Source organism: Manis pentadactyla, chromosome 19, assembly GCF_030020395.1.
Source record: "Manis pentadactyla isolate mManPen7 chromosome 19, mManPen7.hap1, whole genome shotgun sequence".
Taxonomy (NCBI): Eukaryota; Metazoa; Chordata; class Mammalia; order Pholidota; family Manidae; genus Manis; species Manis pentadactyla.
Genome location: NC_080037.1, coordinates 14,027,845 through 14,050,383, shown reverse-complemented (window position 1 = coordinate 14,050,383; position 22,539 = coordinate 14,027,845). Strand labels below are relative to the sequence as shown.

General features: G+C 50.2%; 1 protein-coding gene across 1 annotated transcript; it reads left to right on the top strand.

Annotated features, from left to right (window-relative positions):
* Window positions 1-2,396: 2,396 nt before the first annotated feature.
* Window positions 2,397-14,318, top strand: C19H1orf115 (chromosome 19 C1orf115 homolog). Its single transcript, XM_036932254.2, has 2 exons — window positions 2,397-2,970; window positions 11,873-14,318. Exons 1-2 carry the CDS (start codon window positions 2,503-2,505, stop codon window positions 11,990-11,992), a joined length of 588 nt encoding a protein of 195 aa, XP_036788149.2. The 5' UTR covers window positions 2,397-2,502; the 3' UTR covers window positions 11,993-14,318.
* The last annotated feature ends 8,221 nt before the right edge of the window (window positions 14,319-22,539 follow it).

Here is a 22,539-nt window from a genome sequence, read left to right as displayed (position 1 = left end):
TATATTTTCATGAATCTTAGCTCGTCAGTGACCCAGATCCTTTGAAGGGCACCGTTCCCAATGTTTATCAGCAAGGAAAGATTCCTATGGATTGGCACTTAGCATCCTTTCCAGCCCCCTTCCTGGGCTCAGAGGCTGGATGAAAACATGTAAGGGAGTCCCTCCGGTACTGGAAGCATTTAGCACGTTAGCTTAGAATCAAGTGCCGTCCCAAGAGCTTTGGAAGACGCAGCTGGGTGAAAGCCATGTTTCTGCTATTTTCGCTGCTTCTGCTAGTAAGCGGAGCCCCACGGGCGCTGGATTTTTTGTGCCAGGTGCCAGAGTCTGGTGAAGAGACAGGGCAGGGGGTGTCTTGGCCAGCGCAGCCCTAACAGGCGTGGCTGGAGCTGGAGCTGACTGTGAGGGGCAAGATTCTAGATGGCAGCTAAGGCTGCGTGGCCCCGCAGCCCGCGGCTCTGGAGGGGTGCTCCTTGCCGCAGCTTCCTGACAGAAGCACATTGACAGCTTGTGGCTGTCTAGGAGGCTCCCTGGAGAGGGCCCGGTGCAAAGCCTGCTCTCCCGGCCGGCCGTGCTGGTCACTTGAGAGCACTGAGTTCCCACACTAACTCCTGGCACACGCGGCCGTCCAGTAGGGAGCCCAGGTTCCGGGTAGGAAAACCAGAGAGGAATCACGGGACTCCTGGGCACTGAGGAGGAAGGGGGCAGCTGCTGGGCTGTGGCCGGTAGAACAGGGTGTTCCCAGGGTTGGGGGGCCGGGGGTCGGCTCTAAAGGACCAAGGAAAACGCCGGATTCAAACACCTGCCCGGCCCAGAAAGAGAGACGACACCTTGGGCAGCACCAGTGAAGGAAGTTCTCTGCTCTTTTCTCTGTTTTGATCTCAGGAGATTAAGAAACCGGTTTGTAAGCTTGGGGAGCTGAGAAACATTAAGTGGGGGAAACCAAGAGAAATTTGCTGCTTCCCAGCCCTTTTAAATATACCCCCACCCATCCACGCACATCAGATACTGCCTGAGGAAAAAGAGAGGATTCACTTTAAGTTCAAGGCTCTAAGTATGGACTTGGCATTGTTTTGATCATATAGTGATCAAAAAAATTACAGGACTGCCTAAGTTTTCAACGAGGAGCAAGAGAAGCACGCCCTACACTGAATAACTTCAAAAGAGCCCAGGGCAAGCACCATAAAGATGGTCTCTGATTACATTTCCTGAGACCTGCTTGCTCACTGGTACAGAGACTTAATCTGGGGGTCAGTTTTCAGTTGCTGGAGTGCTTTGCCTATAAATGTTTGGCAAACTAAATGTTGAGATATTTGAGTAGTATTTTGTATGGACAAAAACACATTTTTGATCTCACGGACAAATTGCACCTTTGTCTCCATTTGATATGCAGTAGGGTTGAGGGGTCATCTGAGGTCAGGTTTTAAACAGGAAAGGGACCGTGAGGGTCTCTTTTTGTTTATAATTAATAGTTACTTTAGTAGTTATAAAGTCACAAATCTTAATTTAGCCTTTGAAATTCAACACTAATATTGTTTTAGTTTATTTACAAACCTAATAAAACAATAATCACTGCAAGAGGGATGTTATCACTCACAGAATTTTATTATTGTAAACATTTTAAACGACTTTTACAAACTTAATATATTTGATTTTCCTTTCAAGTATTTCAACGGTGTACAACAGTATGTAATTCTTACAAATATAGTAAATTAAACTTATTTTTGTATCCTTCCAATGTCAACTTATAAATCTAAGTCAATTGCTTGATTATTCATTTTAAGTTGGAATCACAAAACTGATTTTTGGTATTCTAATTTGCTAAATTGTAAAAATGTTATGTACTTACAGCAATATACCCAAATCATTCTTAAATGTGCTACGCATTCTAATAATAGTAAATATTAATGAAATTAATAACCCATATTATTCTATATTTAATTTTATGTTTCCAATAATTAAAAGACATTTACCCACATAAGAAAATTAGGCATCCCAGACAAGTTGAGATTCACTGTGTACAGTTTAACCTCCAGACTGATATCCCCGAAAATGGTGATTTTACTAATTACATCACATGACATCATGTGCTTGCACTAGAATTTCGTTTGCCCATCCCCGCTGGTTCGCTCCAGCTTTTCACTGAGTTGGACTGTGATTAACACCTTGAACACGCTGTTTTTCATTTCTTAATATTTCCTTCAGATAAGCATCTAGAAAGATATGGCCGTTCTCAGGACTTCTGATATTTTCTGAGCGCCTTCCCAAAAGCCTGTCCTCATTTGCATGCCGTGAATATTGTAACCCCATGACTCTCACCATATTCCCAGCAGCACGCAGTATGGTCATTACTATTATTTCATCATCTCTGCCAATGTGAACATGGCAAATGAAGTCTCATTATTTGGGGTTCATTTATTCCGCTGCAAGTGCGGTTGAACGTGTGTTCCTGTTCACTGGGCCCTGAGCTTTCGGGGGATCCCTCACCTTTGGCAGGCAGGTGGGATGCGGCCCGGTGGGGCTGAGCGGAGGCCCGGGGCGTGGAGCTGCCGCAGTCCCGGGCCCCATGGCCAGGGGGCGCTGCGACCTCAAGTCCCCCGGCCGGGGCTGGACTGGGGCGGGCGGCCGGGGCGCCGGCGTGGCCCGGGAGCAAAGGTTGGAGTTTCCCGCCCCCGCTCTCGCCAGAGGGGCCACGGCATCATGACGGCTGGAGCCCAGCTCCGAAGCAAGGCGGCGGGCAGCCTCCTGCGCGGCGGGCCCCGTGGCCGCGGGCGCGCGAGGCGGGACGAGGAGGCGGCCCCCATCCTGGAGCTCCTGGAGCTGGGGGACGCGGCCGCAGAGGGCGCGGGGCCCCGGGGCGCGCGGAGGGTGCACCTCGCCGTACTGCCCGAGCGCTACGAGCCGCTGGCCGAGTCCGCGCCCGAGGAGCAGCCCCGGAAGAAGTACCGGCAGAGGCTGAAGAAGTACGGCAAGGTAGGGGCCCGCGCCCGCCCGCCCCTGCCCCTGCCCCGGGTCGGCGAGCGGGGCGCGCCTCCCCGCTGCCCCGCCCGAGGCCAGGAGCGGTCACCGTCCCACGGCGCTCGGCTTCCCCGGGCTGCCCCCAACTCCCACCGCCTCGCCAGCCTTCGCTGCTAGAGCCCCGAAGTCTGTTCAGCCTGTGAGCTGAGACGGGAGGGAACAGTAAGTTGCAGGTCATGATAGAAGCTAAATCCCAGCTTTACGGGGCACCGTTCCACATGCCGCCGGCTGCTGGCTGGCTCCCAGCATCCCCAAGGGGCGCTCACCAAGGTGGTTCTTACCCTAGCTGTGTCTTGACACTCCCTGTATAGCTGGTGGGACAGAAATCAGTGTCTTTGTTTTACAGATGCCAATACTGAGGCACCGGCGGGGTTCGGTGACCTGTAGAAGGTGCCCCAGTAGGAAGGCAGGGAGTTGCAGCCCTGTTTATCTTTTCCCTGCAGCATTCTCTCCAGGATGTCCCGCCAGCTGAGATCATTCTCCCAAATATCCCCATGGTTCTGTCCACGGCCTGAGAGCGCTTGTTCAATCTCCTTTTCTCATCTCCGAGCCAGCTGTGTACTCGGGCCTGCAAGCATTCTGTGGCCAGCTGCCCTGTGGCTGCAGGACTGGGGACCAGAGAGAGGGAGAGGGGAAAAGAGAATAGGAATATGGATATGGAGAAAAGGGCAGTTTGCTGCCTGGAGATCAAAGCCCAGAGGTGGTTCCCAGGTTCCTCTGCCTGGAAGCACTCAAGCCGCTGCCTCACTGCTCAGTGGGGCTGGACAAGGCCACCTAGACAAAAATCACAACACTCGTGTGTCCTGGCCAAAACTACGGGCCTGCCCCGATGTGTTGTCCTGTTATCTGTCTCCTCCAGTTACCTCTTAGCAGATCTAAAACCATCCAGTCTCCATACCTAGCAGCTTAGGTTAACATCTTCAAAGGTGTGTCAGCAGCTTGGGGTCAGTACACAAACAGGCAGTGGGCACATCCCAATACAAACAATCGAGTTGGGATTTTCCGGTTCAGTCATGCTAGGACTCACCACCCTCTTCCTGGTCTCAGTTGAGCACAAAGAAGCCATCGTGTGCCTCTCGGCTGGTGACCTGATAATGTGGAAATCTCAGCTCAGAGGCTGGCACTTGTCTTTTGGGCCCTTCACTATGAACCAGGCATTGTGGGGAGCACCAAAGACACACAAATAGATACCAGGCAGCCCTGCCTGCAGAGAGGTCTGCAGCCCCCCAGGGACATGCTGGCATAGTGAGGGCACTGCCATGGCTAATCCTCAGGGAGGAGCTTGTGAAGTCAGGGAAGTTTTCACCTAGGGGTGACATGCAAACCCGGCACAGAAAGATGAGTAGAGGTTTCACAGGTTAATGATATAGTATTCACAAGCACTGGAATGGCTGTGACTTAAAAAACAAACAAAAACAAAATAACAAGTGCTGGTGATGACGTAGAAAAAAGTGGAATTCTCATAAATTGCTGGTGGAAAAATTGTCCACCTGCTGTCAAAAACAGTTTGTTGGTTCCTTAAAAATTAAATGGAGAATGACCTGATGATCTGGTAATTCCACTCCTAGGTATATGCCCAAAAGAGCTGAAACAAATACACATATGTATGTACACATACACCCAAACACTCGCTTGTTCACAGCAGCATTATTCACAGTAGCCAAAAGGTGGAAACAAGCGCCCATCAAGTGATAAATGGATAAATAAAACGTGGTAGAGACTTTTCAATGGTACAGACAATGGAATAATACTGTTCAGCCATAAAAAGGAACGCAGCCCTGACACCTGCTCCAGCAAGGATGAACCTCTAAAACATTATGCTAAGTGAAAGAAGCCAAGGTCATCTATGTATATATGATTCCATTTATATAAAATATCCAGAATAGGCCAATATAAAGAGAGAGAGAATGTGGGTTGGTGGTTACCAGGGAGGAGCAGAAGGAGAGAGCAACTGCTTCATGGTTTGGCTTTTCCTTCCGTGGCAATGAAAATGCTTTGGAAGTAGACGGAAGCAGTGGTTACACAATATCGTGAATGTATTAAATGCCACTGAATTGTTTACTTTAAAATGGTTAATTTTTGTGTTATATGAATTTCTCAATTTAAAAAAATGAAAAAATTTCACTCCACATAGAGAAGGGGTGCCACCCAAGGCAGAGGGGATGGTGGACGCTGAGATGTGGCCATGCGATAGTGCTGCGGCATCACGCACGAGTCGCAGGAGGCCAGGGGAGGGGACGTTGTCCTGTTAGGTCGGGCGCACCCTTTTTGCCCTTCAGCTTGCACTTTCTCCCAGGCCACTGAGAAGCCAGTTAAGCTGCAGCGTGGAAGGAGGAAGTTAGTCCATCCCTCTTTGCTGAAAGTCCATGAGAACAGCCAGGAAATGTGCCACTCAGCTAGAAATGTGGGGCGGTATCGTCCTAGCTTTAGTCATCAGGTGACATTTTATCTTACTGGGGCCCAGTGGGATGAGGAGTGACCCGCAAACACTGGACATGATTCCCAAATGGCTTTTCCTTCAAGGACGAGTGAAGTTCCCGTTCGTCGGCTAACCTCTCAAGTCCTTCCCTGGAGCCCCTTCCTGCTTCAGTTCAGAGAAAGGTGTTTGGCCTTTGTGACTTGTGGAAGATAGGCTTCTCGTCCCCTGCTGCCGGTGGCCCCGACCTGGGGTCGCCCCCGTGTGCTGAGCTGGTTCAGCCTGGAAAGAGGCCACGGGCTTGGAAGGCTGTGTGCCTGGGACTCTCGCTGCTCAGCATTCCCAGTTGGTTTTTAAGTAACATATTAGTGCTCACATGGTGCCTTGTTGTTCAAGGGCTGCTTTCTGGGTGCAGGGAAGGGGAAGGAACATACATTTCCTGTGCTGCTACCGGCTACAGGGGGCTTTGCTGTGCACTTTATGTGAGGTCTCTCTGCATCTGCTCAACAGCCTTGGAAAGCTGTAGACCCCATTTTGCAGGAAAGAAAACAGGAGTTTAAGGAAGTTAGCAGGTAGAGAGTCGCATTGCTGGGAGGCAGGAATCCCACCTGGCCCCTGCTTGTGCAGAAACAGTTGGGGTGAGGGAGGAATTGGGGTGAGGGAACTAACCCCAAAACTTAGGTTAGGTGAAGAGGCCACCTTTCGCATCACCTCTGAGAGCCACAGGGGAGGTGTGAATGAGGAAAGAAATGAAAGCTTGTTAATCAGGCAGCTAGGACAGGGTTGGAGAGACGACGTATGGGTGGTGGACTAACGTTTAGCTCAAGAGGGAGAAAAATGTCCCCAGGCTCTAAGTAGTAGGTAAGAACATGGGAAGTGCCGCCAGCCTGCCGGGTGCCAGCCCTGCCAGGCCGCCACCAGCTGGGTGACCTCGGGCTATGCCCAGCTTCTTCCTCTGTAGCATGGAATAATGCTAGGATTGTGGTGAGGAGTTTATTCACGCAGATACCTTGCACCTGGCACACGGCAAGGGTTCCCTAACCGTTGGCTATTATCTAAGGTGGTGGAGGCGAGGCCCCGTACCTCTGTTTTATTCTGATTCATTTTTAATGAGCTCTAACTCGGAAAAAATTCAGCTTGTGTACTGACTGCCCCCCTTAGCTTTGTGCCTGGGTCCTGACCAAATTTCACAACTGGAGTCTTGATCTTGATATTCAGGGAAAGTGATCTCTGGGAGAGCCGGTTTCCTTTCTGAAGCTGGAAGGTGGGGGAGTCCCTGACATCACTCGGGGTTCACTGAATACCTAGGAACCGCCAGAAAACCTCATTCCTTGTATGAGTTTCCTATGGCTGCTGTCACTGATTATCACAAAGGCAGTGGTTTAGGACAACACAGATGTCTCCTCCTACAGCTCTGGAGGCCAGACGTCCAAAAATGCCTTCCTGAGGAACAGTCGGCAGGCTGGTGACTCCTGGAAGCCCTGAGGGAACCTGTCTCTTCGCTCTTTCCAGCTTCCAGAGGCCCCCTTCCTCCATTCTCACAGCCAGCAGCGTGGCCTGGGCAGTTGTCTGTCTGTCTGTCTGCTTCTGTCTCTGTATTGCCATCTGTCTGACTCCTGCATCCCATCTTAGGGACTGTGATCCTTGTTAGGATCCTTATAAAGATACTAGGATCCTTATAATGATTGGCCCAGGATAATCTCCCCATTGCAAAATCCTTAATTGGATCACATCTGCAAAATCCCTTCTGCTGGATAAGGCGCCATATTTACGGGTTTGGGGGATTAGGACATGGGCATTTGGTGGGGGGCATTATTCAGCTTGCCATGTTCCGCCATGCTCCCCATACCTCAGAATATCTCTGAGAGATTACTGTGGTTGATAGGTCTATTCAAACCAAAGAATTCAAATCTGTTCCCTGGAATGACACAGGAATGGTCGTTGATAGGTAATTTTACATTTCATTGCATCACATTTCTCAAATCTGTGTTTTGACAGTGTTCAACTAATGAGCTATTTTAGTACCTCTTTTTTCTAAATCCAAAGATGAAATGACAAGCGGTTTTTAAAAGTAGGCCAAGGAAAATGGAGGTACACATACCAAAACTGTCGAGTTTAATGCAGGCTACCCATGATTCTGGTGGCATTGCTTATCAAGGATGCTCTTGACCATCATCCTTTCGTAGAAGTTACCTGGCTCTCCCAGTCTCTCCATTTAGACTGAGAGGTAGCAGAGGAAACACCAGGCCCTTCCTGCTTGCTGGGATTCAGTAACGTGCGCCAAGTCCCCACCCTCCTCCTGTTACCATGAGGCCCACCAAAAGCTGAGGTAAGCCAGAAACCACAGGAAAGCACCCACTTAAGAAACCTTCATGAACAGCTAACAAAGTATCTTAGATTTAAATATTACTGTCATAAACCTAAATGACTATGCAATAAAAAGAGGCAGGTGTTACTTTACAATTAGCATAGCTGCCATGTGGGCACTCACACTGCCTCTCGTTTGTGCCAGGCACTGATGGCTTTCCTTACATAAACCCACTTAATCCTCTTAACAGACCAGTGGAGTGGTTTCTAAATATTCCTGTTTTATTGGTAAGGAAATTGCGACCAAGGAAGGGTAAGTGAGGGCTTGCACTGGAATTGAAGCCCAGGCCACAGGTGGGTAACAGTCAGTTTACATACTGCCTTCACTACAAAGGGAAGCATATACGGGACTGAGGACACAGGCCCTGAGATGAGGTCTCCCTGGGATTGAATGTCAGCTCCGCCTCTTACCAAAGGTATAATCATGGATAAACCTGACTCCTCAGTGCTTTTTCTTACTGAAGCCTGATGGCCACAGGCCACCAGGAACAGACCAGTAGCCAGTCCAAGTTGGGGGAATTGTTTGGTACTCAGGGAGTGTGTTTTCTGAGGGTTTGTCTGTGTGAAAGACCCGAGACCTCAAGTGGAGAGTTTGGTCTTTGAGTCTGAACCAAAGATACAAGTTTGGGAGTTATTGGCCTACAGGAAATAGTTAACATATTGGAAATGAATGAGATCACCGAAGGTGAGATACCAGGCAAAGGAATAAAAAATAGAGAATCAGACCCAGGAACGAGGGCTGAAGAGCCCCAGCATTTTGGTTTGATAGAAGAGATAATCCAGTAAAGACAGCTGAGAACCAGCTGCCTGGGAGGTAGGAGAAAACAAAGAAAATACGGAGTCAAAGGGGCCAAATGACTGTTTCACGGAGTGTGTCAAAAGCTGCCAAGAGGTCAGGGATCAGGGAAGACAGAAAACTGCCCACTGGATTGGGCAGCATGAAAGCTGCAGCTGGTCAGGACTAAGCTGAGCTGGACGGGGGGACAGGCGCTGAGTAAGAGGGACTAGGAAGGGCGCAAGTGGAGGCAGCCTGTGGGGACAGCTGTGCGCTGGCTTGACGTGAAGGAGGGCAGAGACCCAGCTCAGGACCTAGAGGAGGATGTGGAATCAAGGGGATCCTGAGCACGTGTCAGCTTATGATCCAGTGGGGAGGAGGCGAATGATGAAGCCGGGGGGAGAGAAAGCCAATGGCATGGTGAGAGAGGGACCGACGGCAGGCGTCACGGGGCCGGCCCCGGGGAAGAGCGCGAGGCGGGAGAGGCCAGGGCAGCTGTGGTTTGCAGATGGTGAGCAGGGGAACAGGTTCCTTAATGACTTCTGACCTTTTCCCTGAAAGACGACTGGGATCATCGAAGGAGTGTATGGAGACTGTGTTTGTTTCTGTGTGTTAGGGATGAGAGAAAGAAAAAGGTAAGGTGTATTATCTGGGAGAGAGGGACAGACAGCCTACTAGACAGACAGAGCAGGCTTCCAGGAGGTGTTGCTCTGTGATTGTGATCAGGGATTCTAAGTGAAAGCAGCAATATTAAGCAGTTCTCAGAGCTGGGAAAGTCAGAGGGCTGAGCAGCAAGGTGTATGATGAGGACCAGGTCATCTACATGGACCCTGACTTTGTTAAGAATGACAGAAGTGGGAGGTGGAGAGATGCAATAGCATATGCAATGCCAGCCATTGTTTTTTTTGTTTGCTTGTTTTTTTCTGTTATTTTATTTCCATTGCAAGTCCGTTGGAACCCCTTGGGTGCCCCCTGTCTAGCACCAGTCCTTGAGGAGTGGATACCCAGAAAGCATGGCCCAGCCCTTACTCTGAAGGAGTGCACTGTTGTAGTGGAAGAACTCTGTGGCTCCAGCAGAGAACAGCAGGGTCTTGAGAGGCACCTGTGTGGATGGACACGATGCCCTGGAGGTGGAAGGAGGGCAGGGTGGGCTTTCAGATAAGACGAATGAAGGAAAACTTGACCCAGCCTTCAGATGTCCAGTATCTTAGCTGGAACAGAGAAGGAGACGGGGCTTTGGTTTAAAAAGCAAAACAAAACTATGGCCATCCTGCCTAAAGCAATTTATAGAGTCAGTGCAATCCCGATCAAAATAGGGATTCTTCAACGAACTAGAAAAAATTGTTCTAAAATTCATATGGAAACACAAAAGACCCCAAACAGCCAAAGCAATCCTGAGAAGGAAGAATAAAGCTGGGGGGATATTACATTCCCCAACTTCAAGCTCTATTACAAAGGCACAGTAATCAAAACAATTTTGTACAGGTGCAAGAACAGACCCATAGGTCAATAGAGACCTATGAACCAGACCAGAATAGAGAGCCTAGATATAAAACCATACATATATGGCCAATTAATATATGATAAAGGAGCCATGGCTATACAGTGGGGAAATGACAGCCTCTTCAACAACTGGTGTAGGAAAAATTGGACAGCTACACATAAGAGAATGAAACTGGATTATTGTCCAACTCCATACACAAAAGTTAACTTGAGATGGATCAAAGACCTGAATGTAAGTCATGGAACCATAAAACTCTTAGAAGAAAACATAGGCAGAAATCTCTTGAATATAAACATGAGCAATTTTTTCTGAACACATCTCCTCAGGCACAGGAAACAAAAGCAAAATGAACAAGTGGAACTACATCAAACTAAAAAGCTTCTGTACAGCAAAGGACACCATCAGCAGAACAAAAAGGCATCCTACAGTATGGGAGAATATATTCGTAAACAACATACCCAATAAGGGGTTAACATCCAAAATATATAAAGAGCTCATGTGCCTCAACATCCAAAAAGCAAATAACCCAATTAAAAAATGGGTGGATGATCTGAACAGACACTTCTCCAAAGAGGAAATTCAGATGGCCAAAGGCACATGAAAAGATACTCCACATGGCTAATTATCAGGGAAATGCAAATTAAAACCACAATGAGATATCACTTCACACCAGTTAGGATGGCCAACATCCAAAAAGCAAGGAACAGCAAATGCTGGTGAGGTTGCAGAGAAAGGGGAACCTCCTACACTGCTGGTGGGAATGTAGATTAGTTCAACCATTGTGGAAAACAATATAGAGCTTCCTCAAAAAACTAAAAATAGAAATACGATTTCACCCAAGAACTAACTCCATTCCTAGAAATTTACCCAAAGAAAACAAGTTCTCAGATTCAAAAAGACATATGCACCCCTATTTTTAATCACAGCACTATTTACAATAGCCAAGAAATGGAAGCAACCTAAGTGTCCATCAGTAGATGAATGGATAAAGAAGAGGTGGTACATATACACAATGGAATATTATTCAGCCATAAGAAGAAAACAAATCCTCCCATTTGCAACAACATGGATGGAGCTAGAGGGTATTATGCTCAGTGAAATAAGCCATGCGGAGAAAGACAAGCACCAAATGATTTCACTCATCTGTGGAGCATAAGAATAAAGGAAAACTGAAGGAACAAAATAGCAGCAGACTCACAGAACTCAAGAATGGACTAGTGGTTACCAAAGGGAAAGGGACTGGGGAGGGTGGGTGGAGAGGGAGGGATAAGGGGATTAAGGGGCATTATGATGAACACACATAATGTAGGGGGGTCACAGGGAAGACAGTATAGCAGGGAGAAGACAAGTAGTGACTATAGCATCTTACTACACTGATGGACATTGACTGCAGTGGGGGGGACTTAATAATATGGGTGAATGTAGAAACCATAATGTTGCTCATGTGAAATCTTCATAAGATTGTATATCAGCAATACCTTAAAAAAGAAAAAAAAAACTAGTTTGGTTTTGGAACTAGCAGCCTCACTGCTATTTCCGGAAGATCTCTGATTTATCTGGAAACGTGCAAGTGCTTGAAAGCACTTTGCAAGGGGAAGGCTCCTGTTCTGTGCCCGGACATGTTCTTACATTGGAGGTGGGTGTCAGATCCCAGGCACACGGAGACCTCGGCACTTGCTGACTTGCCCTAGGAGAAGGAGGCAAACTGCTTCTCTACGTATGTCACCACTGTGCGTGAGGGATTACAACGGTGCCTAATCTAACCTTTGCTTTTCTCTTCTGTTCCTAAAAACAGAATGTCGGGAAGGTCATCACCAAAGGGTGCCGCTACCTGGTCATCGGCCTGCAGGGATTCGCTGCGGCCTACTCCGCCCCATTTGGGGTAGCCACCAGCGTGGTGTCACTCGTCCGCTAGTGGGATCTGCTGAGGCAGACGCCGCAAGAACGGGGGAAGCCTCTGCTCGGGGACCGGTGCAAATACAGGAACATTTCAGACTTGAACTCACAACATACTTGGGAAAAAAAATTGTCTTTGTTGAACTGGATGTGTGATGAATGAGACACCCCTGCCCATCTGCTGAGCTCTTCTCGACTCTGGGCATCTGGGGCTCTGGTGGACAGTCCTGCGGAGAATTAGGCTGGTGGAAGCTCTGGGATTCAGGTTGGTTTGCCAGCACGGGGGCGTTCACATGAAGGTAGCACGGGGCTGGTGTGGGGGCAAGCACTTGGCAGATAAGAGCATGCTGGGTGAGTAGTGGGGTGGTGACTGGGGGAGAGAAAAGGATGTGAGCAACTTGATTTGCTGTTTGTTCCAGAAAAAGTTAGGCTGGTGGGGTGCTCATGGCGCTTACCTACCTCAGCTCCAGGGCAGCAAGGGAGCTGTTGTCTCCGAAGGCATGTCCCCATCTCCTTCCTCCACCCCTTTGTCACCAGGAATTTAATTACAGGCTTGAGAAAAAGGACGGAGCAAACATCTCTTTGAAGATGAGGTTGCTTGGAAAACTGTGTTGATGATCTGTTGTGACTGTTGAAAGTTCAAAACGGTGTCAGTTTCATGCTTCTGAGGAGCAGCGAGTTCAGAGGCAGGCAGGGTGGGTGGGAGAGGCTGGCTGAGGGAGTGCTCCCGAGGGCTGTGTGCCCAGTCCAGCCCGGCTGGTCCTGCCTCGTGCTTGCACCCATGTGGCTGGCTGATGTCGTGGACCTCCTGACCCAGCTGCCGAGCACCATCAGCTCCTTCATGTCAGGACGAGGAGGGGTGCTTCGCCTTGGAAGAGAGGGAGGTGCCACACCTGGAAAGGACAGTGTGTGATTTAGAGAAGGAACCAGGAAGTAGGAGACAGGCGTGCAGGAAGTAGAAGTAAGACAGGATGGATGTTGGCCAAGAGAAGTGGGAGCCCAGAGAGGCTAGGACCCAGGTTGGCCTCCCAGCACTGGGAAATCTAGGTGGGCTGCGATTCTGACTCCAAGTAGGGGCCAGGGGAAGCTGGTGGCCAAAGGGGCCACAGCTGTTGCTTGCAAACCCCCTGAGGCTCATGAGCTTATATTGTCTGCCTTGTAACATCCTTTCCTCTTCTGTGCTGCCCAGTTTGACCTCATCTCACGTGGATTCAAAGGTTATCATAGGCATGGTCCTGGGCTGGACATTTCCCCAGAGGACCCGTGGCCTGCCCCTGGACCACTGGACAGGATGGTGAAAGAAAGAGGGGGTCCCTCTTACTGTGTCCCTCTGCCAACCTCCAGGATAGCCACTGTTCTGATTTTGGTTCCAGAATATCCAGAAGTCCCAAATAGCTGTTGCTGACCAGTCTGTGGGGTCTGTGGTGATGCCTACGTGCTGCCCAAGAGGTTTCTCAGGCCATGCAGAGGAGGCCTCCACGCTCATGCATTACCAGTCAAGCCCAGTCAGGCGGCATCAGGACACAGAGAAGGTGAGTTAGACGGACAGGCTGACAGAAGCAGAAATGCGTGGAGGAGAATTCTGTAGGGTGAGGCTAAATTCAGTGTCACGTTTTGGAGATGAACTTGGATCCAGTTCCTGCATCATTACTATTTGTGAGGAAAAGAGAAAACAGATGGTCTTGTTTCAGCTCAAATGATGAAAGTTGAGAATGGCACATTTCCACACAAGCCAGATAATCATAGCCTGCCTGGCCACGCTGGGAGTCCCGGAAAGAAGAGGTGGAATTGGAGACAGCAGAGCCTGGTTTAGTGGGAGTCAGGGAAGTGCAGCGTGCTGGTCACAGGAAAGGAAGACAGGGCTGGGGAGTCTGCTGTGCTTGGAGGCGCCCCTCCCCGTCGCTCAGCGGTGCTGCCTGAGAAGCCGCTGAGTCTCCTCGGGGAAGTTGGGGTGGGAGCCCAGGAAGGGTCAGAGCTGTTGAGGCCTGTCCGAGACGTTCCCCACCCACCCCCCAAATAGAGGCACTGTAAGGTCAAGCACATCCGGCCCTGAAATTCTTGAAGTCTAGCTAAGAATTAACCCAGAAATTTTGGAAGTCAAACCTCACGGGGATTGTCCTGGGAGCCCAGTTCACGTGTACAAAAGATGAATTCCAAGCTGTCGGTCACTCCCCTGAGGCAGGGCACCCACATTGCAGCCTATATTTTTGCCTTTTCTTTTCAATTAATTTTTTTAATGTCAAGGTCCACACCCTACTGAGTCCCTTTACATGCTTGACCAAGAGGCTTCTTCTGTATCCTTTTCTTGCCCTGTTATGTAAATAAAACCCCCGATTTGTTTCATGCATCTGTGTGAGATTTTTTTTTCTCTCCTAAGACTCTCCTGTAGCATCCAGCTGAGGCTGACAGCTTCCTGCGGCAGGGGGCGGCCTGTCAGGGGACCCGCCTGGGGCCCACCGGGAGCCCAGGGGGCCTCACCCGCCTGGAACTCGGCGTGGGTGGTGTAGGGGGGGCGTCTCAGGCAGCCCAGCAGAACAGGCTTTCTGGTGCAGGAACCTCAGCTGACACGATGGAAATCTCCACAACCTCTGATTTGGATTTAGTTTAGAGCCTCATGCAGGGTCAGGAAGCTGTTTCCACAGGTAGCTTCAGAGATTCTGAAGCAGCTGTTCCTCTCACAGAGCTGGGGAACGCCGGCCCCTGGGGGGCTGCTGCAGGTTCCAACTGCCAGTGTGTCTGAGCTGGGAGCCCGGGGCCCGGGGGCCGCGTGCCAGCCAGGCTTGGATAATGTGCCCGCACACTAAGTCCTCACAGAAGTGGTGGGAAAGGTCTTCGTAGACAAGTATAATTCTGTACCCAATTCCGATTTGTGAGTTTTCCAACACTACCAATCAATTTGTAAGAGAGTGAAAGGCTTGTCATCTCCGCCTTTAGATTGTATCTGTCTCCTTTGCTGCCTTAATCTTTGGGTCAAAAAGCTTCTGCTCAGCCCTGCTGCCCTGCACGTAGGCCTGTTAATCATCAAAAGGAATTTTGCTTGACTTACGGCTGGTGCAACCAGACCCTTACCCAGAAAAACTCCCCTTCCCTGAGGAGATAATGTACGTACAAAAATGACGGCTGGATTGTCAAGCACTTTGGGACCATCTTGGCCAGACCCAGGTTCCCAAAATGACTGCAGTCAACTAGCCGTGGACAGGAGTGTCGCCACCCTCCTCAGACCCTTGCTGACGTCCGGATGTCAGGTGGATCGTCACCTCCTGGACTCAGCCCCTCCTGCTCCCCTTCCCTAATATAAAAGCAGTTTGAAATCAGCTCTAAGTGAAGAAGGTGCTTTAGGCCACAGTCTGCCATCTTCTCAGTCTGCTGGCTTTCTGAATAGAGTCGCTTTCCTTGCCCCATCACCTCATCTAGTGACTTACTGGCATGTCGTGCGACGAGTGGCAGGAGCTTGGACTCGGTAACAAGTTCCCCGGCAGCAGCTGGGTGCTGTACGGTTTACCTTTACGATCGGCTCCCACAGGTTAAAGGCTCGGTCCTATAGGATGCCCCCCACCCCACTTCAGGCACCAGTCCCAAGTCCAGGTTGCCACTGGGCTTCTGACTTGCCCAGCTACAGACGAGTGGCTCCAACAACCCCCCCCCACCCCCACTGGGTGCTACTAATTTGTCTCACAGAGCTTAAAGAAACATTTTTGCCTACCGTATTACTGGTTTATTATAAAAGGCTGTAAGTCAGGAATAGCTGGATGGGAGAGATGCAGAGGACCAGGTTGTGGCGAAGGGCATGGCACTCCCGTGCCCTCACCGAGCGCTCCACTCTCCCCGTATCTCATGTGTTCACCAACCAGGAAACGCCGAACCCCCTTTCTATAGAGGCTTCGTTACATAGATATGATTGATTAAATCTTTGGCCACTGGTGATGGAACTCAACTTCCAGCCCCTCTACAGGACCACGAGTTCAGGAATTTGGGGTGGGGGGGGTTGGAAACAAAAAATTCCCACCCTCTAATCTCATGGTTGGTTCCCTGGCAACCAGCCCCCTTCCCTGGGTTACCTGGAGGCTTTCCAAGCCGCCTCATTCACGTAACAAAAGACACCTTCCCTGCTCTCACCACTTAGGAAGTTCTAAGGGCTTTTGGAACTCTGCTCCAGGAGTGGGGGTGAAGACCAAACATCTATTTATTATAAATCACAATATCGCAGGAAGGTCGAGAGGAGAGGAGTGGGCTGGGTAGCCGTGAGATCACCCACCCCGGCAGGGCTGGAAGCCACATGCGTCCGTCAGCTGTTAGGCTCAGAACACAGCGGAAGCCGGGACCTTGATGTTTCAGCCACTTTGGAATCGTCCCTGCTGTCCCTTTGCCCGGCATCTGTGCCTTTCAGCGGATCCCTCACAGGCCTCCGTGACCAAGAAGCACCCAGGACCTGGGCTCAGACCTCCTGAACCTTCCAAGGTCGGCTGGGACGGGAGCGGCCTCAGCAGAACACGGTGGCGGGCTGGCGAGGCCGTCATCGCAGTTTGAGACGGAGCAGCTGCTCTCACAGGGTCGCGCCCACGCTGTCTTCATCCCTCGCTCCCGATTCTGCAGGAGCGCAGATAAACTGAATTAACTTTGTTTGCCATCATTCACAAAATGTCTTGAAAATGTTACAACTCTCCTTGAAAACTTGTTTTATAATACAAATTATGCACAAAGTTAAAGGAAGAAAAAAGTCCTCAGCATCCTTGCGAAGGTAACATTTGAGACTCCCTGATTTTGCCAAAAGCCCAGGTGATTCCTAAAGAAAAAAAAAATCTGAAACTCTCTTGACCATTTGTGGAGAAATGTGGGTAAAATGAATAATGCATGTGATTTTTTTTTTTTAAGAGTCAAGGTTGTTTTTGAGCCAAACCACTCCACTGAACGTAGTGGCCAAGGGGCTAGGATGTGTCCATATTTTCTCAAAAGCTCAGTGCGGGAGTCTGGTGGATGCACGAACCACACCGGGCCAGGGGCTGGGAGGGAAGGGCAGGTAAGAACAAAGGCTTGATTTCTGGACATCCCAAATCTCTGTGTCAGGGGTGCTGGACGCCTTCCACCCTAGAGTTCCATCTAGAAATACAAATCCGGGTCAGAAGTCAACACCTCCGGGACTGGTTCTGCTTTTTTCAAAGGTGTATCTCCGGTGATGCCTCTTGCATAGCTTGTTGACCAGGCTGTCAACCAGTGCAGGCGGCTCAGAGCTGACATAGAAATCAGGGTGGAAGTGCTGACGGACACAGCTAGGGGCTCTTGCTCTTTAATTCCAGAGGAAACCACTTCCACTCAGACTCATTTTCAGTTAAAATGGAGGAAAATAATTTGTTTGATTGTCTTGCTTCCTGTGAGAAATGTTTAGAATTGCTGAGGAAGTGGAAAGTGGCAAGATTAACACATTTTTTTCTTTCTTTCTCTCTTTTTTTTTTTTGGTGGGGGACCACACTGCTAGAAAAAGAACTTTAAGTGTTTACCTTCTTTTATCATAAACAGAACCTTGAGTTAGGTACTATTATCACACCCACAGTCACAGGGCTAGGAAGCAGAGACACTTTGTGTTGCGGAGAATGGCTTGTGTATTTTGAGATCTTTAGAGTTGAGGAGAAAAAGGCATATCGGTTATTTACGGGCTTTTTTTAGAGCCATCATTTTCACCATACAAAATCAGACTTGAATTTGTCTTTCAGTGTTTACGTTTCAATAAATCAGCGAGCCATTCCTAGGGTCCCACAAGCCCCCAGTGCTGCCTGCTCCCCCTGACATACAGGATCTGACAGGTCGGTTCTGTGATGTACTGATCAGAGAAGAGAACCAAGACACAGTGAGCATCTATGAGGTAGGAGGCGCTGTGCTGACTGGCTTAACAGCATGTTTATTTTGTCCATTTCATTTCCCTCTCCATAGCAAAGCCAATGAGATAGATATGATTATAATTATCTGGGTTTTGTAGATGAGAAAACTGAAGGTCAGGGAAGGTAGGGAATTCCACCCAAAACTAAGGCCAGGAGGCAGTGCAAGCCCTGCTGCGCTCTCTCTGCCACTTAGTTACCTCTCATTTCTCTTTCCTCTCAGGCTCCTGTTACTGCCAGTGAACGTGAGGAAGAGGGAAATGTGAGTTTTTTTTGGTGCGGGGAGGCCAGAAGGGGGTAGTCTCATACCCAGACACTCCATCAATTGCAGACCCAATAGGAAGAAGCCTATACTTTCCTATCCCTGCAGGAGGAAAGGTTTTCTCCTTGGCCAGCAACAACCCAGCCAATGAGAGGCCTTCACAACTCAGCCAATGAGAAGCCACGATACTTGGAACTCCAATTTCCTCTAAAGGACTTTGTGTTTCTAACAGCCCCTCCCAACTCCTTCCTCTATAAAACAGTGGTCCCCTCCTTTGTTCTCTGGACATCTCTATAGTTTTACCATAGCTTTCCTGCTCTGAACTGCAATTCTCTGCTGTTCCTAAATAAACCCATTTTTACTGGTAAAATAATCTACAGACCTATTTTTATAGTTAACAGAAGCTGTAAATGTAATCACATCCAGCTTATATTCCTGGTTCCAATATTATTATCCAACTAGTTAGAAACACTCCCCCCAAATGACTTAAGGTGCTTACCAGCCCATCATCCTCTGGATTTTTTGAGATGCTGAGATTGCATAGCTGCAGGGTACAGAGGGGAGGGCACAGGGCTGAGCCAGGGGAGGGATCAGTGACCCTAAGTTATTTTGCCTCACTTCCTTGGTGTGATTTCTGCAGCCACAGTTGCTAGTCCCACTGATGGGTAACACAGTACTCCCAAGGAGCCAGCCCTCCATTTTTCACCTCAGGGCCCAGGGGCCACATGCCAAAGCCCCAAGGCTACCAGGAAGCCATGCTGCACAACAGGAACAGTGCTGGCACAGGACAACCTGGCTTCAAACCCCTAGCTGTGTGACCTTGGCAAGTTCCTCAGCGCCTTTGAATTTCAGGGTCTGGTTTTGGTTTAGTTTGCAAAGTAGATAGTAACTACTTCAGAGGCTTATTTGGAGGATTAGACATGGAGCATATTAAGAATCGAGCCTGCAGGATATTAGGTGTTCTCCTTCCCTAGCTTTTCCTAGCTGAAAGCTTTCCCCGACCTGGGAGAGAGAGGAAGACCTTAGGATTAGAGGTTGGAGGGAGGGACACTAGCAGAGGGGGGAGGGAAAGACAAGGGGACACAAACCACCTCCCCATCTACCACTCGTATTTTTCTCTCTTCCCCCTAAATTCATCCTTTATCTGATGTGAGTGGTTTCCAGGTTTAGAGCAGAGCCCCATTTCTCCCTTTGCTTCAAAACAAGCCCAGTTGGAGCTGCAAGGGGGCCGGGGTGGGGACAGCGGCTCAGGAGAGAGAGGATTGGGGCTGCAGAGGACAGAGATGAACCGCTTATCCAAAGGGGGTGGCTTGAGGTGGCAGGGGAGGATTTGTTTGTAGATTTTTGTCCGCTCCAGCCACTCCACATGAGGAAGGACTCTGCACTTTCACCCTGAACTTGATTCCAGTTTGCCAGTGACCTTGGTTCCCACTCCCCAACCCCATCTGTAACATGGGGCTGCAGGAGTGCATGCGCAGAGTGTGCAGAGCAGTCAGGCAGCCTGAGACGCTCAGGAGGCATGGCAGGGGGTCGCCGTCATCGCTCACTGCAAACATGTAGGGACCCTGTGACTCAGTAATAACAACCATGAAAACTGGGAAGGCAAGTCCCGTTTTCATTAATCACCCAAGGAGCATCTTGTCTGTGTTCATTCATGAATTCAAGAAATGAGTTTGGAGCCCCTGCCGTGTTCTGGCCTGTGCTAGCTGGGGGTGCTGCTCCACTGGGAGGCAACAGGAAGGTGGTGTGGCTGTGTGACGCGTCAGACAGACCGTCTCAGGCTGGAGGTCAGTGTGCAGGTGGTTATTAGTGAATGCTTTGGGATCAACCCCCAAGGATGAGGACGCAGGACTGAACAGAGGGAGACGCTGAGCTCAGTGCAGGCCCAGTGATGACCTAAGTTATTACCTGAAGCCACAGTGGCCCTACAGGGTGGACCTGACGTGCCCCAGGATGGCCGGGCCTTTATTTCCCACTTTGATCACCCATGGACATGGGCTGCCTTCTGGACTCCGAAGGGGCTCCTAGCTGCAGAGCTGCCTATATATGGAACACTCCCGGCAGGAGGGAGTCTTTTCTCAAAGGCGCATCTGGGTGGCACATGGCCATCATTGCTGCCACCACGGTGGCTCTGAAATCAGACCTCACAGCTCACTGCCTGTGTGGCCTGGGTCAAGAGGCTCAACCTCTCTGAATCGCTGTTCGCCCATCTGACGAGTGGGGACAATCGCTTTACCCACTTCGTAGAGTTATCAGAAGGATCCAATAAGTTAGTTCTCAGGACAGTGAAGCCCAGAGAAAGAGCTCAGTATGTGTCCTGGTGTTGTTGCTATTATTTCTAGAAAGAATAAGCAAAGTGGGTCTCTCCTGGTTGGCTGGGCCTGGAACCAGGACCCAAAGACGTCCAGGCCTTAGAGGATGGAGGCTGGCGGGCAGGGAATTGCCATGCCCGGGCTCTGACCACCAGGGCTGGGTGTGGGGGGCAGCAGGCCCCTGCCCTGGACCCCTGCTCGGACCCCTGCTCGGACCCTGGACTGTGAGCTCCTCACAGACACGTGGACAGCGGTTGGCCTGCCTGGGGCAGACTTGGGAACCATCCTTTGCTGACACAAGACGGAGGGGAAAGGATGGGAGTCCGCGCTTCTGCTTGCTCTCAGCCCCAGGAAGCGACCAGAGCCCTGCACAGGCAGGCAGCTAAGGCATCAGCTGTGTGGCCTTGATCCAGTCGCTTCACCTCTCTGAACTTGGGCATCTTCTGTAAAATGATGAGGTTGACAGGATGTGCAGTAGTCCCTACTTGCTTCCGTGGTCTGAGGCTGAACAAGTTCCTCAAAGCCTTCCTCTTAAAAAATCACATCTGCTTTCCTTTGATCATTACTTATCTCTTATTTCTTCAAGGGGGCCACTTCCTAGTCTGCTTCCCTCTTACCCTCTACAGGAGCTGTCAAGGCTACCCTAAAAATCTGTAGGCCCACACCTCCTCTCAAGCAGCCCCCAAGGGGGAAACAGAAACAATAGGAATCTCTTCCCCCACCGCCTCTGTCGCCTGCCGAGGAGAAGTATCGAGTTGTTTGTCTGGCACTGCTGCTGTTTTTCCCAAGCCCACCACACCCTCTGCCCTGCTGTCCTACCCAACCAAGGTTCCCTTTGGCAGAAGAACCACCAGTGTTGGCCAGGGGAGGTCACCCACCCCACCAGCCTTTGCCCCAGGCCTTCTGACAGCTGCCTCCCAGCCCTGTGCTCGGCACTCAGCTCAAAGCCACCTCCTCCGTGAAGCCTTCCCTGACCTCAGCTACTAGACCGAGTCAGTTCTGCACACAGCAGCACTGTTCCTGTCCTGAGTCTCAGCTCCCATTTCATTCTGCTTTATGTTAGAATTAGTTGTTAACCCAAGTGATTGCCCCATACTGTCCCCAGTCTGATGTTTGCATACGGTAGGTGCTAGATAAGTGTTTGGGTGGGGAGAGAGGAAAAAAAGAAAGGAGATAGCGCACATCTCTCTGGGAAGCTTGCTGGTTTATCATTTTATGTCCAAAATAAAATGCAAAACAAAATCTGTGGAGAGCGCTTGTGTGCGTGAGGACATGTCCTGGGGACAGCCCTGCTCAGGAATGAGGAATCAGACTATTAGCAAGGTCACCCCGTGTAATTGCTGATAGCACTAGGAAAGTCACTCCGAGCAAACCTGCTGCTGCCCTCAGCTACCCCTGGTCCCGAGTGTGCGGACAGCACATGTGGGTGGTGGGAGGAAGGGACTCTGACCAGAGTTCAGAGGTCTGCCTGTGGGGCTTTCCTAGGAATGATCTGGGAGCGAGTGGAGTTTGTCCCGTGTGCTGCCTGGCTTGACGATGAGTAACAGGATGCCCAGGAATTGGGGGAAGGGTGGGGGAGCTGAGTTCAGGGGTCTGGGGTGGGAGGAGAGCGAGGCACTGGGGACGGGTGTCATGCATGCCTTGTGGACTGTGGTGAGGGCATGGCTCTTGCTCCAAGCGAGGTGAGGCACCGCTGAGGCTCTGAGCAGATGAAGGCAGAGCCTGACCTGTGTGTTGACGGTGCCCTGAGGTGAGGGACTGTCATGGGCCCATTTCAAGGATGAAGAGACTGAGCAAAGAAGGTGAGGAATTTCGGGAGCTCAGCGAACCTTTGCTGGTGAGCAGACTGGGACAAACGAAATGCAGGCACTCCAGAGAGCAGGGGCTGGCCTGCTGGCTGTCGAGTTCTCTCTGAGGGCTCGACACCTGGGTTCCCTTGGGGATTCCTGGGGCTCCAAGCCAGCCTAAGGTCAGATGTGCGGGTGTCTGCTGGGGACCTCTCCCTGCTGCACCATGGCACTACGTCCTGGAGTCACAGAAGGGTGTTTGGCTGTATGGTTGGTATCACTAATTTATCAATTCTTTTGTATATTCAGTCACTCAGTTGTCCATCAAGGGTGAC

Coding starts and splice junctions, on each gene's coding strand:
- C19H1orf115 (XM_036932254.2), top strand. CDS start 2,503: ATGCGGCCCGGTGGGGCTGAGCGGAGGCCCGGGGCGTGGAGCTGCCGC. Junction 2,971..11,872: donor GGCTGAAGAAGTACGGCAAG/GTAGGGGCCCGC, acceptor TCCTAAAAACAG/AATGTCGGGAAGGTCATCAC.